The 14,884-nt window shown below is 38.9% G+C and overlaps 1 protein-coding gene and 1 long non-coding RNA gene across 2 annotated transcripts; both read right to left on the reverse strand.

Annotated features, from left to right (window-relative positions):
• Positions 1 to 1,776: 1,776 nt before the first annotated feature.
• Positions 1,777 to 3,101, reverse strand: fam110c (family with sequence similarity 110 member C). The gene has a single exon (XM_053337147.1). The coding sequence runs from the start codon at positions 2,981 to 2,983 to the stop codon at positions 1,961 to 1,963; it is 1,023 nt and encodes a 340-aa protein (XP_053193122.1). The 5' UTR covers positions 2,984 to 3,101; the 3' UTR covers positions 1,777 to 1,960.
• A 6,569-nt stretch (positions 3,102 to 9,670) lies between these two features.
• On the reverse strand, positions 9,671 to 10,737 carry LOC128377350 (uncharacterized). Its single transcript, XR_008323309.1, has 3 exons — positions 10,700 to 10,737; positions 9,950 to 10,120; positions 9,671 to 9,792 (listed from the first exon to the last, which is right to left on the reverse strand). It is a non-coding gene; the product is annotated as an uncharacterized LOC128377350 (long non-coding RNA).
• Positions 10,738 to 14,884: the final 4,147 nt, after the last annotated feature.

A 14,884-nucleotide genomic window follows, 5' to 3' on the forward strand; every position in this document is an offset into this window, starting at 1 on the left:
TGCCCCCTTAAGGCCATATACAGTATATTCAAAACATTTTTAATCACTACAGTCTGTGTATTGTGTCTCTGTCCATGGATGACTACTCACAAACATGTCTTCTGAGCAATTTGTAAAAGTTATTCATGCATTAAAACATTTGATTACAACAGATTCACTCCTCTTTCATTTGCAACCAATCAATCAAACAAATAATTTCTCCAAAAATGAATTCAGTGGCAATTGAACAGTTTCACTTGTAAACAATACTTATTTATGTTTTATAAAACAAGATTTACATGATACTTCAGTATTAACAATGTTTAGGCAGCAGCGAAAACAGTTATAAGTGATGGTTTGAGTCAGGGGTGGGGTCATATTGCAGCTATGTGTGAAAGTATGGTAATTGGGCGTAATAAGAGCTTAACACCTTTAGAAAAGACATTTCTGAGCCAACAACAATGCAAATAGTGTACATTTTCAGTCATTTGTCTCATATTGTTAATTTTGTACATTTCTGTAGGTTGAAGCAGAGGTTATAATGTCACATAAGGTATAATACATTAGCTGAACATCAAGCATCAAGCAATAACTAAAGGGTCTTGCTAAAAACAGAGGGCAGGACATGACTTGCCTTGATGTGAAACAGTCAGATAGGCCTCTGTAGAGGTGAAAGGTGTGTCTACAGTGCAGCTGAGCAATGTGTATCCACTCACATACTGTGTACTGTACATGCAGTAATTAATGTTCGTTTCAGTGTTTGTGAGAGAGAGTGTCTGTTTGACACACTGAGTCAACAATAGTCTGTTCTATGCTTTTGTTCCACCTCATGTTATGGCCTCTAAGCTTTGATCAGAACGCAATTGCAAAGAAACCTGGCTACAAGACATGAAGAAAGAGAGAGAGAGAGAGAAAGCAGAAAAGAGACAATGCAGACAAAGATTGGGATGGAAGTGGAGATACAGTTATAACGGGTCACTGGATTTAAGCCTATCAGATTATTTAGGTACATTCCTCTCACACAAGTCTTGGGAAACAACTGATTCCTTATCTGGGAAATAACTACATCCTCAAGCTGTTTAGTTTGGCTACAGTTACATGTAATGATTTTGCCAATTGTATCACTGTCAATAAGAATCAATAATGTACAAGAAGCACAACTCTCTTATTGACTTTAAAAAAATAATGTGTGTGTGTGTGTGTGTGTGTGTGTGTGTGTGTGTGTGTGCATGTTTGCAATGGAATGCACACCTTTCACCTGGAGAGAATGGGGAGTGCACTCATTAGATTAGAAACTTAGAAAGAGACAGGTTATATAAATTGTGATTTACGGGCACTTTCATGCTTGTGGTGGTCTGAAGGCACTGTTGAGGAACTTCTGAACACAAGTATTAGATGACCTGAAATTAGAATCTCAATATCCTAACACAACATGCAAGCCAATAACTAGACTTATTTGAGAAATAGTATAAAAAATAAATAGTAATAGTATAAGAGTATTCAGGGTTCAGATAAAAACATGCAATATATTGGAGTAACAGAGTTTTTAAAATGTGAAATATGAGTGTTCTGATTTCCAGCTGAATTACATGAAACTACATGTACTTAAACATTAACGATGAGAAATGTTAGGAAAATAACAGTTAGTGTGTCTATGGGTTTTTTGGATGCCTGGAGCTTTCTTCATAGTCCAAAATTTGGCATACAGTATGCACAGAGACTGAAAGAAAGTGACACACATGCACATAAACACACACACAAACACACAAATACATACATACATACATAAATACAGTGTAAAGCCACAAATCACCTGTAACTGCTTTCTTAGAAAACACCATCTCTGAGTGAGCCATTGGACAGAAAAATACATGAACATTTCACAACATGTCTTGTCAGTGATGGATAAAATGTATCATCTAACAGTATCAGGGAAGCATTTGGCACTAAGGGCTTCGAAAAAATCATTTTTGAGAAAATCTCAATCGAGGTCTCTTAACTTTTTCCCTGTCTCTTCAGCATTTTTGCAGCTATAAAGCCATTTGATAATCCGTGCATTGCGCTCAATAACTGATGTCCCTTGGTGTGTCTTTTTATTCAAGTCATCTTCCAGTAGCCCGTCACTGTCACCGCTGTGCCTGGAGAATACGTCATCTGATGTAGAGACGCTGGCGCTTCGGATGTTTATTGCAATTTCATCCGAGCGAGCAGAGAAGTTCTCCTTCCCCATAGACTCGATGACCTCACCATCCAGCCCGCAGTACTTGAAAAAAGCATCAAAATCTGCAAAATTTTTGGAGTACCTGGAACTGATGTCAGAGTGAGAGCGACTTACACCTTTACCACATCTTCGAATCGCAGGGACCTTAAGGAGACCGGCAGATGTATTCTCAACAGCTGCTGTCACACTGACAGGAACACTGTTTTTGGTGGCATGTTGTTCCGTTACTACAACTATATTTGGGCTAAATTCCTTTGCAGGTTCCTCAGGCGTGGGGATTTTTTCCTTGTTGCCCTCAGACTCATATTCCTTATCTGCTGCCTCAGGTAGTGGAACATTTTTATTCACAGAGCTGTGTAGCAACTTGCGTGTTCTATTGTGTTTCCGGACAGTTGGAGACCCTCTCAATAATTCACATTTCTGCCTGTAAAGCAGAAGAGAGTCTGGTCGTTTTTTGGAGCTGGACCTACGTACCTGCCCCGGTGTGCAGCTTTGTGCAACACGTGTAGCCTCAGGTGAGTCACTCCTTGTGACAAGTTTTCCACCACGGTTTGAACTCCGGTTAGAAGACCCAGTGCTACTCACAGAAGCTGATCCGAGACTGATCGCTGGCTCCTGAGTCGAGTTGACCACCCGTTGGCTCTTGACATATTTTGGTTTGGTTGCTGCAAGCCTTTCCACCGCACTCATGCGCCCTTTTGCCTCATTCTCCAGTTCCATTTGCTTTCGAAGGTATTCAGGACCCTTCTCTAGGATTTTTGTGGTATCACTGGTTGTCTCCATAGTGGCTTAAGCAATTATTCAAATCACTTATTCCCAAGCAGCAGGTAAAGAAATCCTTTCGTGTGCCGTCTATGAAGTGTTGGAGGTAAAAGATTCCATTCAAGCCCGTTCTTTGCCTGAGCATGTATCCCAACAGGAGAATTCACCTTGTCTGTTCAAACACACGCACCACATAACCCCACCCACCGTGTGCAAGGATAGTTTAAACCAAACACAAGCCTGTTCAAAGTACACCTGACACCATCACAAGTGAGAACATTGAAAGCTGACACTGTCGAAGATTTTTTTCTTCTCTTTTAAAGGTGGAAATGTGGGCGCTAATCTCTGTTACTCAAAACAAAACAAAATCTTACGTTGTCTGTGTCCAAGAAAACCTGTTTCTGTCTTTACCAAATGCTTTCCACTGCTTTTATTGACTCTTTTACCAGAAGAACTGACTCATCAAACAGGCTTGGCACTCACAGTAAACACTGACCGGCTTATTCATTCCTTAATTATGCATCATGAACACGAGGTGTCAGACTAGGATTATTAATAGCAGATAGATTGTAGTTACTATCTGTGTGAGCCGTCAATTCAGTATTTTATTTTTTTGAAGACTCAGAGAAAAAATATGTCAACATTTTGGTTTTGTATTTGTACATCTTATTGGACGAGTACATAGGTTCTTTATGGGAAGTCAGGATGGTCATTCAATATTCCTGGCCTGTGAAAAACTACAGACTTAATTTGGATCATTGTTGTTGTTTGTTGGATCATTAAATATATATGCTTATATACAGTATGTATAAAGACCTTGGAGTGCTATTTTGACAATGGAATTGGCCTGTTATGTCTTTGACCTTGTACCAATAACCTACCACTGTTAATATGATCAAGGCACAAGTAGTTATACAAAACCACTGACACATTCCGACATTCTCTCATGCTTGTTCATTAATAATTGCACATTGAATCATATAAGACAGAAAACAATAGTTTTGTATAATATGTGTTGTTGGGCTCAACAAAAACTAAAATGTGGCATCTACAGTATGTGCTTTGCCAACAATAATAAGCCCACTGAGGCCATTTCCAACATGTGCTTCAATCTTCTTCAACCATAAAACAATGAATTGTAATTCAGCAGTTCTTGGTATCTATCCAAAATTAAAAAATAAAAATCATAGCTGACTTCGACAATATACATGTGTCGAATTATGTTTGCTATATCGCCCAGCCTTAGTGTGTGGTATCACATAGTCTTATTGTGAATGAAAGCAGAGCCAGCTGCACAAGCTTTTATGCAACATGTGTGCAATAAAATAATTGTGATTAATTATGGTCTCTGAAAATAAAAGAATCACTCCTGCTTTGTGTACCCAAACAAAAACTTTGGCAACAGAAAAAGGGAGTTGCAGCAACAGAGAAAACTCTCCGCTCCACTTCAACATGACTATGCTCTAAACAGCATTTTCACACACCATGCGCTGTGCAAGTGTTGAGTGATGGATTACATTTTGGCAGTTTTCCACTATTCTACCATGGGACCATCTTGGGGGTTTCCACTACAAAAGTCTACGCTACTGGTCCACCACTCCTGAAACCATATTGGACCAAAGTAAAAAATGAATAGTCAACATCACAAATTACAAATTTGCCTCAAGGGGCTTTACAATCTGTACATTTTACAAAATCCTCTATTCTTAGATCCTTGATTCAAATAAGGAAAAATCTTAACAGTAAATCAGCAGCTAGGTAACACTGCCAACCTAAGAGCTTAGTGCTTCCTCTTATTGGGTTTAAGGCTATATTTTGGCTGCATCTTCCACAGGACATGGAAACAGTACATGTGAGTGCTGCATGTGCTTAGATGTGTGAGAGAGAAAGAGGCAAGGCTTCAGCATAAATTTATGCAAAATGGTACAGATAACTTTCAATACAAACTAGTCTCAAGTGTAACACTGGCACAACAGTATCCCAAGTGTGCTGGCCTATAATAGCTGCAAGATCAAGGAACAACAAAGGGATGAAATTGGCGAAAAGAAATAGCAAATCCCATTGCAAAAATTAAGGAGGTAACAACTGACTCCCGCTCCTCTGCTTCCTTGTGCAGTTGGAAACATTCAGTGAACCAAAATGTGAAACATCTGTGTCCAAACTGAACCTTAAAGATACCAGGTTTACTTTTTCAAAAGGCAGAGGGCAGCACTAGAATGTACAGTGTGAATGTCATATCATAATAAGTCTGGCATGCTTTTGGCTTAATTACCTTACAACTGATAAGACTGTACTAAAATCCTCAGTTAAGAAGACAACATTTTTGTTGCTTGACCCATAGGCCTTTATAATTCCTCTCAAAAAAATGTAAGCAGACTCATATTTTTTTATGTTTGTACATAATTATCATACCACATCTGTTTTTTCGTATTGATTGCATATACTCAGCCATATGATTTCTTTTGACTGGCTTCCCTAAAATCAGACTGAATTTCTCTCTTGGGGATTTGGCAGTTTTTACTTGTACTTTATCCTCCCTTGACCTCTGCTTCAAATCAATCATGATTTGAAATGAAAATCCTCTCATTATGAAGTGTGAAAAACAAGTGCAAAAGGCATCACTATGATTGATGATTATGAGTGATGACAAGGCTTTAATCTTTAACTTCAGTATTAGATTAGACATATGAGGCAGACATGCGTGTTGTTCACTAATAAACACATTTTCAGAGGATAACTTTTTCCAAAGATATTTTGCTATGTTGTCAGTACTAGTTTGTGAAATGTTCATTGTTATACCACAATGTTTATATTGGCTTCTACAAAAAGGCAATGGTCAACAAGCATATGAAAATAATAACTTTCATAAATGTGTCTTTCGATTGCTCTATAAGCACCAGCTTGTCTCCATGTGCAAAACCAATTGTATCAAGATTTTACAAATGTTAACACATTGATTTGTACTACTACACTTGAAAGGACTTTGTAATCATCCATCTTCTTATCCTCACGACGGTCACGTTGGAAATGAAGCCAATCTCAGTTGTCATTGTGCGAGGGGGGGGGGTCGTAATCCGTAGACAGATCATTCAGAGAGAACCCACACTGACAGAGAACAAGCAACCTCCACAGAGAAGATTGGTGGGTTTGAACTTAGAGCCCTCCCGTTGTGAGGCACCAGTACTAACCACTGCACCATCCTGGCACTTAGCTTTAGGCGGTATACTGATATTAACAATGGATTACATGACTATCTGTATGTGAAGGTAGAAGTGGGTTGTCTGCAGTGACCAACAGATAGAGAATTATTACTTGACTTACTCTATGTAGCTTAATACCTTTCATCTCTTTGTTTTTATTTCTGGTGCACAACTTTGCTGATCATTCTCACCACTCTCATCAACATAGTTTCCATCCATAGCAGGCAGATTTTTTCAGGGAAGAAGCTCTAAAAACTGACAGTAAAAAAAAACAGTTATTGAAGGTTTAACTCTGACTATGATAACTCTAACCTTAATCCTTATCCTAAACTTAATGTACATAAACCTTATTCTAGTTTCAACCCTAAAAATTAAGTCTTAACCTTCAAGCTCTGGTGGTCAAGGGGCTTAAGGTGCCAACTATTTCTACAATGTCTCCAGTTTGACACCAGCTCAGAAACCTTTGTTGCATGTCATTGTTCATTTCTCTCCCTTAATTTCTTGTCATTTTCCACAAAGGCATGAAAATAAATTTTAAAAATCTTCAAAAAACAGTCTTAAATGGTATATCCTAAAGGGAGGACAGGCGAAAATGTCGTCACTACCAACATCTCTCTCACACACACACACACAAAACCTCCTGTCTATCCTTTGGCTCCACAGTGCAAGAGGACACAAAAACCCTTTGTCACATCTTTTGAAAGAAATGAGTTGAAACTAAGTGCAGCGGCAGTCTTTACAAGTATTTAGTATGTTGTCTGACTGATTGGTTAAAGCTGTTTCTGCTTAATTGGAAAAAGACAGAGGGAGCAGAGTCAGTGTGGGATGAAAGGGAGTGCAGTAAACATAAACACTGACACCATTAGTCACTTTCCCCCTGAGACCTCTCTCCTTTATTTAATTCCCATCTTAAGCTGCTAGTTGGAAAAATATACTCTGCACTAATGTGATACTGTATCATCTTCTAATTGTTTTTATTGAGTCATTCATAATAATTACCATCCATCCCTGGGACGTGAATGAAACTGGCTGACTCAATTAAAAATGACTTGCAAATTATCAGACATAATTGCTGCAGGCATCCTTTTGTTTGCAATTATTGTTTGAGTGTTATGTAAAGCAACTGATAATTACTTATTATGCATGCAGCACTAATTTCCATGAATAAGGTCACCTCCCTCTCAATTAATCAGTGTCTATTTATCACAAGCTCATCTTACTGTATTACAGAAAACAACTTTGTTTAGAGGATTATTGCTACAGTGTTTTGTCACAGTACATCAATGATTTTAATTTCCTTTTTCCTTTACGTAATCATTTGTTCTAGGTCTGAGGAGAGTGACATGCTCCTCTGACATCTAACACAGGGGGGTAAAGGCGTCCATTTTATTTACAGATATGAGAAGCATACTTTAAAAAGCATATAAATGTAAAGCTGCCCTAATTAATACGTATCAATGTATTAATTCTTTATTTAGTAAGAATACTTTGTTCCCTTTTAGTGGTACAGAACATTTTAGCATTTTTTAGCCTTTTGTTTTGGTTTCATGGGCCCCAACTGGTTTACTGTCTTCACTCTCACCATCTGCAGCAGGCAGATGTTTTTTTTTTTTTTTTTGTTTTTTTTTTACAAAAAAAGCCTATTTACCTAACAACAAAAAAGCAGAGCTAGAAAGTTAGCAGCAAGCTTGTGTGATCAGTATCTCTGCCAGTGATGTAATGTTTGAGAAGTCTAAATGAGTCGAAAGGTCTAGCTTTACCACTGAAGTTATCAAATGAAGAGCGATATCCTCACCACTTCCGAGTGTGTACCCTCATGCTACAATGCTACATAGAATGTAAACATAGGCTTTTCTGGTATGCGTGTTGTAATTTGTTACATCTGATTTTGTGGGGAATCTGGCCTGGTGGCAGACATTTAGAATAACTTTTAGAGGTGGGAAGTATCCAAGTATTTGTACTTTGTTACTGTACTTAAAGGTAGGGTTGGTAATGTTGGAAAGCTAGCAAGAGAGCTAGCAAGATTTGAAAATAGCACCTCCTCCTGCCTCCTCTAAGCTCAACCCCGCTGCTCCCCCTCCCGTCAGTGAGTCCGTCCAAGCCACGCCCCCACAAACTGGAACGCGCACACTGCTGCAGGGAGGAGAGGAGAGCTACGAGCTAGCCATTTCCAAGTATTTTGGACAACAACCAAACAGTCTCACGTCTCATTTACCTGTAAGTAAACTATACTATTATGTTTTTTGTTTGTTTTATAGCACATCAGTCTGTGCAGATTCAGATCCGGGACCCGGGTCTGAATCTGCTGAATCTCCCCAAGGATACGGCTGGATTCAGACCCATCAGCTAAATTACATTGTAATAACTGTTACGTGTTTTTCACTGACAAACGTGTATTTTATGTTTTTATTAGTCACGTAGCATATCTGCTATGTTTTTTATTGACAATTATGCAGGCTGATGCAGAAGTGTTAGGAAAGTAAATTTGGGCCAATATCTCAATTTTACTATAAAACTTAGACACTTATGCTACTAGGCTAACGCTATGTTTGTTGTTTCATTGTTAGAGTTTACACGATGAGAGCACTGGCTCAGACCCGAGCTACAGTCCTGAACCGAGCACGTCTTCAGCTCCAAGGGGACGCGGTCGTGCTAGAGCCAGAGGAGGCCGTGCTAGAGGGGGTGCAAGGGGCAGAGGCCGAGGAACTTGAGGTCAAGGACGTGGAGCAAGCCGGACTGCGACCGGAGAGCTTTTACAAGATGAGGATATTCAACGAGTGGAGAATCTGCAAGCTCAAAGAATTGCAGATGAGCAGGTAGCCTTTCTAAAATAGCCTCTTTTTTCCTGATCTCAACATTATCAAGAACTGTAAACAATGACCTGCCATTTACAGTGAACACAACACTTCTGAGTTTATTGTCATTCATAAACTGTTAAAGAATATAATACTATAATATAAACACATGAAACTTTTAACTCTGGTCCGGCAACATACCAAAAATATAATAAATGAAATTACAATATTAGTAATAATAAAGGACAAGATGGTGAGAGTCTAATCTTCTTGATGAACTATTTTTTACAGGCTAGAATTGAACAACTGAGATTGGAAGAATCTCATCAGTTGCTTCAGATCAAGAGACCCAAGCCTCATGTTTGATGTCCTGCAGATGCTCCTCCACCAGGCCCTCCAGCTCCACGTCTATCTACATGGTGTGTGTGCAGGAAGTGCCGTGAGATGCCCACAGATCTAGAAAAAAAGTGCTGTGGGCAACAACCTGCTTCCTAACCCTAACCCTCACCTGGAAGTATACATTTTACATTTTAAATTTGGTCTTTTATTTATATTTTGTCAGTTTTTAATAAAAATTTGAAAATGATGAATGCCTTTCATTTGACTATTTCTGCAACAGAAGCAATACATTTTCTCACCACCACATTAAAAATAAGTAAAAAATTACTACAAAATTGGTATAACCCTTTTTATTGTTACATAGATAATCTGTACATTTTCAACATGAGTGTATCTACACATTGGAAAAGGTGTTTCCAGGTAAGGCAGACAGGTCAGGCTGTGTGTAGGGAGTATTTGTCAGCGGTGGTGATCTACTCCTTTGGCAGTGATTTACCTTTAGGAAGAATATCACAATTACACATCTGACAATAATGAATACATTTTTGAGATAATCAAAGAATAAGAATACTTAGAGCTTTATTTCCCATTTATTTTGCACATAATTATGTTAGAACTTCTTCATCAAACTACAATATTGTAAGAAAACTCACCTAGGCCTCTGCTGAGTTGGGTCTGCAAAAGCTGTATGCTTTTGAGCTTAGTGGGGGTAGCATACTAGAGGTGTCAACGAGGGGGGTAGCTGCAGTAATGGCTGGGCTGGGGGAGGGACAGATGTCTGCTCAAACCAGTTGAAGAATTAACATCATCTCATCACGTCATCTCTGTGAAGATTACAAAATTAGAAAATACTGTCAACATACATTTACCCTTCATTCATAGAGGACAAAACACAGAACTTTTTATATGTAGAAATAGAAGTCTTGGGTTTGGCAGTTGGACCAAAGGAGCATAAAGATTGATATAAACTGTTGAGAAGATCCTCAGTTTGTTTCTATCCTCTCTGCATAGCATCTACCAGAGTATAGTCCATAGACAAGCTTGTAGCATGATCAATTACTCCACCAACACCACACACAGTTAGAGGTACAACTTATGCTAGCTGTGTTTTATTTTAGTGTTGATGGTTGTTGTTGTTGATGTTAACAACTCAGTGTGAAGTGCTGGACCTCCTAAGGTGAAGGACAGGTTTTATCCTCAGGCCATCACTAACATTTACTCAATGTCTGTATAATGATATAGCAGATATCACTGATGACACATATTGTATGTGCAATAATGCTGTTTTCTGAAGTACCTCAAATGGCACTTTGAGGCAAATAAAACAGAAAAAGCTAGATATGAAAGACAGATATTTATATCCCAAAGACATATTCATAGCAGCAGCAGCAAGTTGAACTCACCGGTCGGACAGAGACTCAGAAACAATAGTTGAACTGGAGGGAGAGTAGGTCTCATCAATCCGTGTTTAGACGGTGTCGAGGTTGATCGGTCCCTCTCATGGCTATGAAAACATAGATGAGCTACATCACCACAGTTGTAACGTGTAAAAGCCAATATACGTAGGTCTTTTTATCACAATAATAATGCAGACACTGAAGACTAGGGTAGAGTAATATCTTTAAAATTAATATACTAGTATAATCTATTCAATACTGGCGTCACCGACCCGTTTTAAACACACAGCAAAGCTAATATTAGCATTACGCTAATACAAGCTACAAAAGTAGCTACGTTAGCATAACTTACATATATATAACAAATCCTCCCCGAAGCAAAACAAATAATTACCTGTCCAACAGAAAGAGAGCAACCTCGGCATCACTGTTCAGGTCCTTCAGATCCCTCAGTTGTCTCCACCGCTCAAATGCTACTCCGATGTTGATTCTTGTTTGACCTCTTGCTTTATCCAGAGCCTTTTTATTAACAGTCCTTTCCTCCTCCGGCTTCTCTTTCTTCCCCTTTTCTCTGGACGAGCCGTTACAAGTAGACGTGCAAGTGGTATTTTCTCAGCCACTGCTCTTGAATAAATATTACATCCGTATTCGGTAGTTCTGCAGAGAGGTGTGCTGGTTTTTCTGGCAACAGCGACAGGTGAAGACTGTGCACGCGCGCAGTAGGCAGGGAGAGAGGGGGGCGGGGCGTAGACTGTATGCGGAAGCAAAACTAGACATGAAGCCACCTGATTGGTTTTTTCTGTTCGCACCGAACGGCTCGGATTGGTCGGGGTTTTATCAGTCCTGTGGCCGCTACAGAGCTCTGATTTTTTCCGTTCCTTTTTCTAAAGCCATAATGTATTGATACCTTTCATAATAGAAGGACCATTTCTCCCAGTATAACAAAAAGTGTTTCTGAACAGGATTACCAACCCTACCTTTAAGTAGAATCTCCAGGTATCTGTACTTTACTTGAGTATTTATTTTTCTGACGACTTTTTACAATTACTCCCTACATTTCTTGACTTTCTACTTGTCTATCTGAAAGTCTCTAATGCTGAGGCAGTTAAGATAACTGGACAGGAGAAACTAACTGAGAAGCGGGGGTGTGGGAAAGAGCAAACATTGACAAATATTGTGAAAGAATTTGAAAAGAAGATGTTGGCAGAGAAAAATAAACTGGTGACGTTCACAGCAGGAGTTTTCAAATGCGACTGCAGATGTAAAACAGAAAGAATCCAGATTATTGTCAAAGCAGCCGTTCATCATCTGGATATGAGAGGTGTAAGATGGGAGGTCAGGGATGAGTTAAGGATTCAGGCAAGTCAAGAAATACAATATTAATAGTCATAGGAATTTGAATCCTCCAGTGGAATGCAAGAAGTTTAATTGGAGGTTTAATGGCCAGGACTTTCAGAGGGAAAAAACAGACCTGTTGTGTATCCAGGATTGGTGATAAAACAAGCTTAGAGTTAATAAGAAATGGATATGTGGCAATCAGGAAAAGGTGGGGCAAGAAGTGGTTGTGTCACCTTTGTGAAAGAGTGCATCACCTATTGAACTACTGGTACTGGGACTGAGCTGCAAAGTGTGGTAATGAAGTATGGGCAGAAAGGAAGAACCCGGTGGTTATATAGTCCATGCAGAAAAATGACAACTCAGCAAATTTGAGGAAAATTGAAGGAATAAAAAGAGGATGCACTGTGTGGTGTGGAGACGTCAGCGCACATGATATGTTATGGGGGAGTGATAAAACTGATTACAATTGCCAGGTAGTTTCTGGATGAGGAAACACCTTATTTGTATTTGACTCCAGTGACCATTATTTAATATACAGTAAATTAAATGCAGCAATGGCACAGACCACAGAGAGAGCAGGTGAAAATTGGATTTTTGGAAAATCTAATTGGGGAAATTTCATGAGTCGATGTGATAAGTACATCAGATTAGTAACAATATGAATACAGAAATGTTAAACTTTATAATAATGCAGGGTATAATATCAGGAACAATGAGTTATATTCCTAAAAGCAGAGACAGGACAAAGAAGAAATTAGTATCATGATGGGATGATAATTGTAAACAAACAGTAAAGGACAGAGACAAAGCAGTCAAACTGGTCAAAAGATCCCATAAGTGTCAGCATTTGGTTCAGTACAAACAAGCAATGGATCTGGTTCTGTGTTTAGAGGATGGGGTTGTGATATCCAAGGGTAATAAGGAGACATTAGAAGTTAAGTTTTCTTTAAATGGGAATGCATCTTTATTATGACCTTTCTAAGTGGAAGGATTATTCAAGTTAAGATAGGGTCAGAGCTTTCAGAAAAACATGTAGAAAATGGTACACCTCAGGGGAGTGTTTTATTGTGCATTATTCTCAGATATGATAAATGATATATTTGAAAGTATATCTTTAGGCATGGGAAGGTCCCTGTAGATAATGAGAAAATGGAGAAAATGTATAAGAAGCATAGTGAAGAAAAGTAAGAAAGCCATCAATGTCATGAGGTCTCTTGCTGGGCTAGAATGGGGGGCTAATATTGCGTCATTGAAACATATATATGCAGCGCTAATTGGACAAGAATATTTTATGGTCGTGTGGTGTATGGCTCAGCAGCCAAGACTGTGCTGTGAGACCTGGATTTTATTCCGACTTGTGCTCTGAGGATTTGCTTAGGGGCATTACAAACGGCACCAGTGCTCTACAAGTTGAGGCAGGCGAAATGCCACTGTGGTAGGAAATGTCTGATGGCCAACTACTGGATAAATCTAAGGGGACACAAAGAAAGTCATCCAACTAAGAGAATCTTTGATGTTTGCTGGGAGAGAGAATAAGTCCAAAAAACAAGTTTTGGATGGGTAGGTAAGGGCATAACTGAACAAATGCAAATTCACGAAACTGAATTTTGTCCAATTGTGTTGTGGCCTGTGGGACTAGTCCGGATGTTGCAAAATGCTTGTGTTGACATGGAACAATTGAATATGAATTAAAACAGCAGATAGTTCAGGAATATTGCAGATGAAGGGACAGGAACTTCAGTGATTATATACAGCTTTTTACAGACGGGTCCAAGGATCCACTAACAGAGGCATCAGGGGCAGCAGTGATGATTCCCAGTCATCAGATTGGGGTCAGTAAGAGAATGTCAGATTTTTTTAGGGTGTTTGCTGTTGAGCTACGTGCAGTACTGTTAGCATTAGAGTGGGCAGAAGAAGTGTTGGCATGGTCAATCTGTAACGGCTCGGTGTCAGCACTGTCATACATATCAACTGTTATTTACTAATTCAAGTTTGAACATCAAGTTGTTTCGTCAAGAGAGGAGGAAAGAAGGCCAATGCATACAGTGTCAAGTGTGGGGACATGTGAAGGGAAAAATACTGGTCTTTAGGTTTTTGACAGTAACTGGACTCATTACAAGACTGTAATAGATTTGGACAACAGCGTATGATTAAATACAGAGGAAGGCAGTAATGCAACTGAAAGGATGCCAACTGCCATACAAACCCAAAGTAAAAGAAGAAGAAGACATTCATAGAGCTGTCCACTTGTGATCAGATCACAAGAAGATGTATGTTAATGCCAGGTGTGAAGGGGGCCTATATGTTCTCCATATAAACGTTGTAAGGAGATCATACAGTATGCCAATGTTGTACTTCCAGCTTATTGCACTGACCCAGGTGGCCTGAAAATAAATCAATTAATGCTCTTTGAAGGCTTGAAAAATATAACTTTAAACTAGTAAAATAATCTAACTGTTTTTAGAAATTGGCCTTAAAACTACAGTTAAACAATGTTGACTCAAGTTAGCTAAAAATGAGACAAATCGTTTTCAACAATAAATTAACACTGGGCTCCAGCAGTGTTTCCCTGCCCACTCTGGTTTAAATTATCTGGTGGTGGTCAGGCCAACTTTAATTTATTGTTTTAATGCCAGGGAAGAGATCTTGTTTAAACTGGATTTCCCTTTTTTGCAGTCTTGAGGTAGATCTTCAACAGATGCAAAAAAACCCCAAAAATATTAACCAACATTTCCAAGGAAGACAAAGCAAATGATATTGATTTGAATATAGTTAGACGGTCTTGCACAGTCAGCAACCGCTTTCCTCTAAAAACAAGCCTAAATGTATTTCAAAATCTAAACGAAATAATCC

Source organism: Scomber japonicus, chromosome 17, assembly GCF_027409825.1.
Source record: "Scomber japonicus isolate fScoJap1 chromosome 17, fScoJap1.pri, whole genome shotgun sequence".
NCBI lineage: Eukaryota > Metazoa > Chordata > Actinopteri > Scombriformes > Scombridae > Scomber > Scomber japonicus.

Excerpts from the sequence above, each read along its gene's own strand:
- fam110c (XM_053337147.1), bottom strand. The coding sequence starts at position 2,983 with ATGGAGACAACCAGTGATACCACAAAAATCCTAGAGAAGGGTCCTGAA.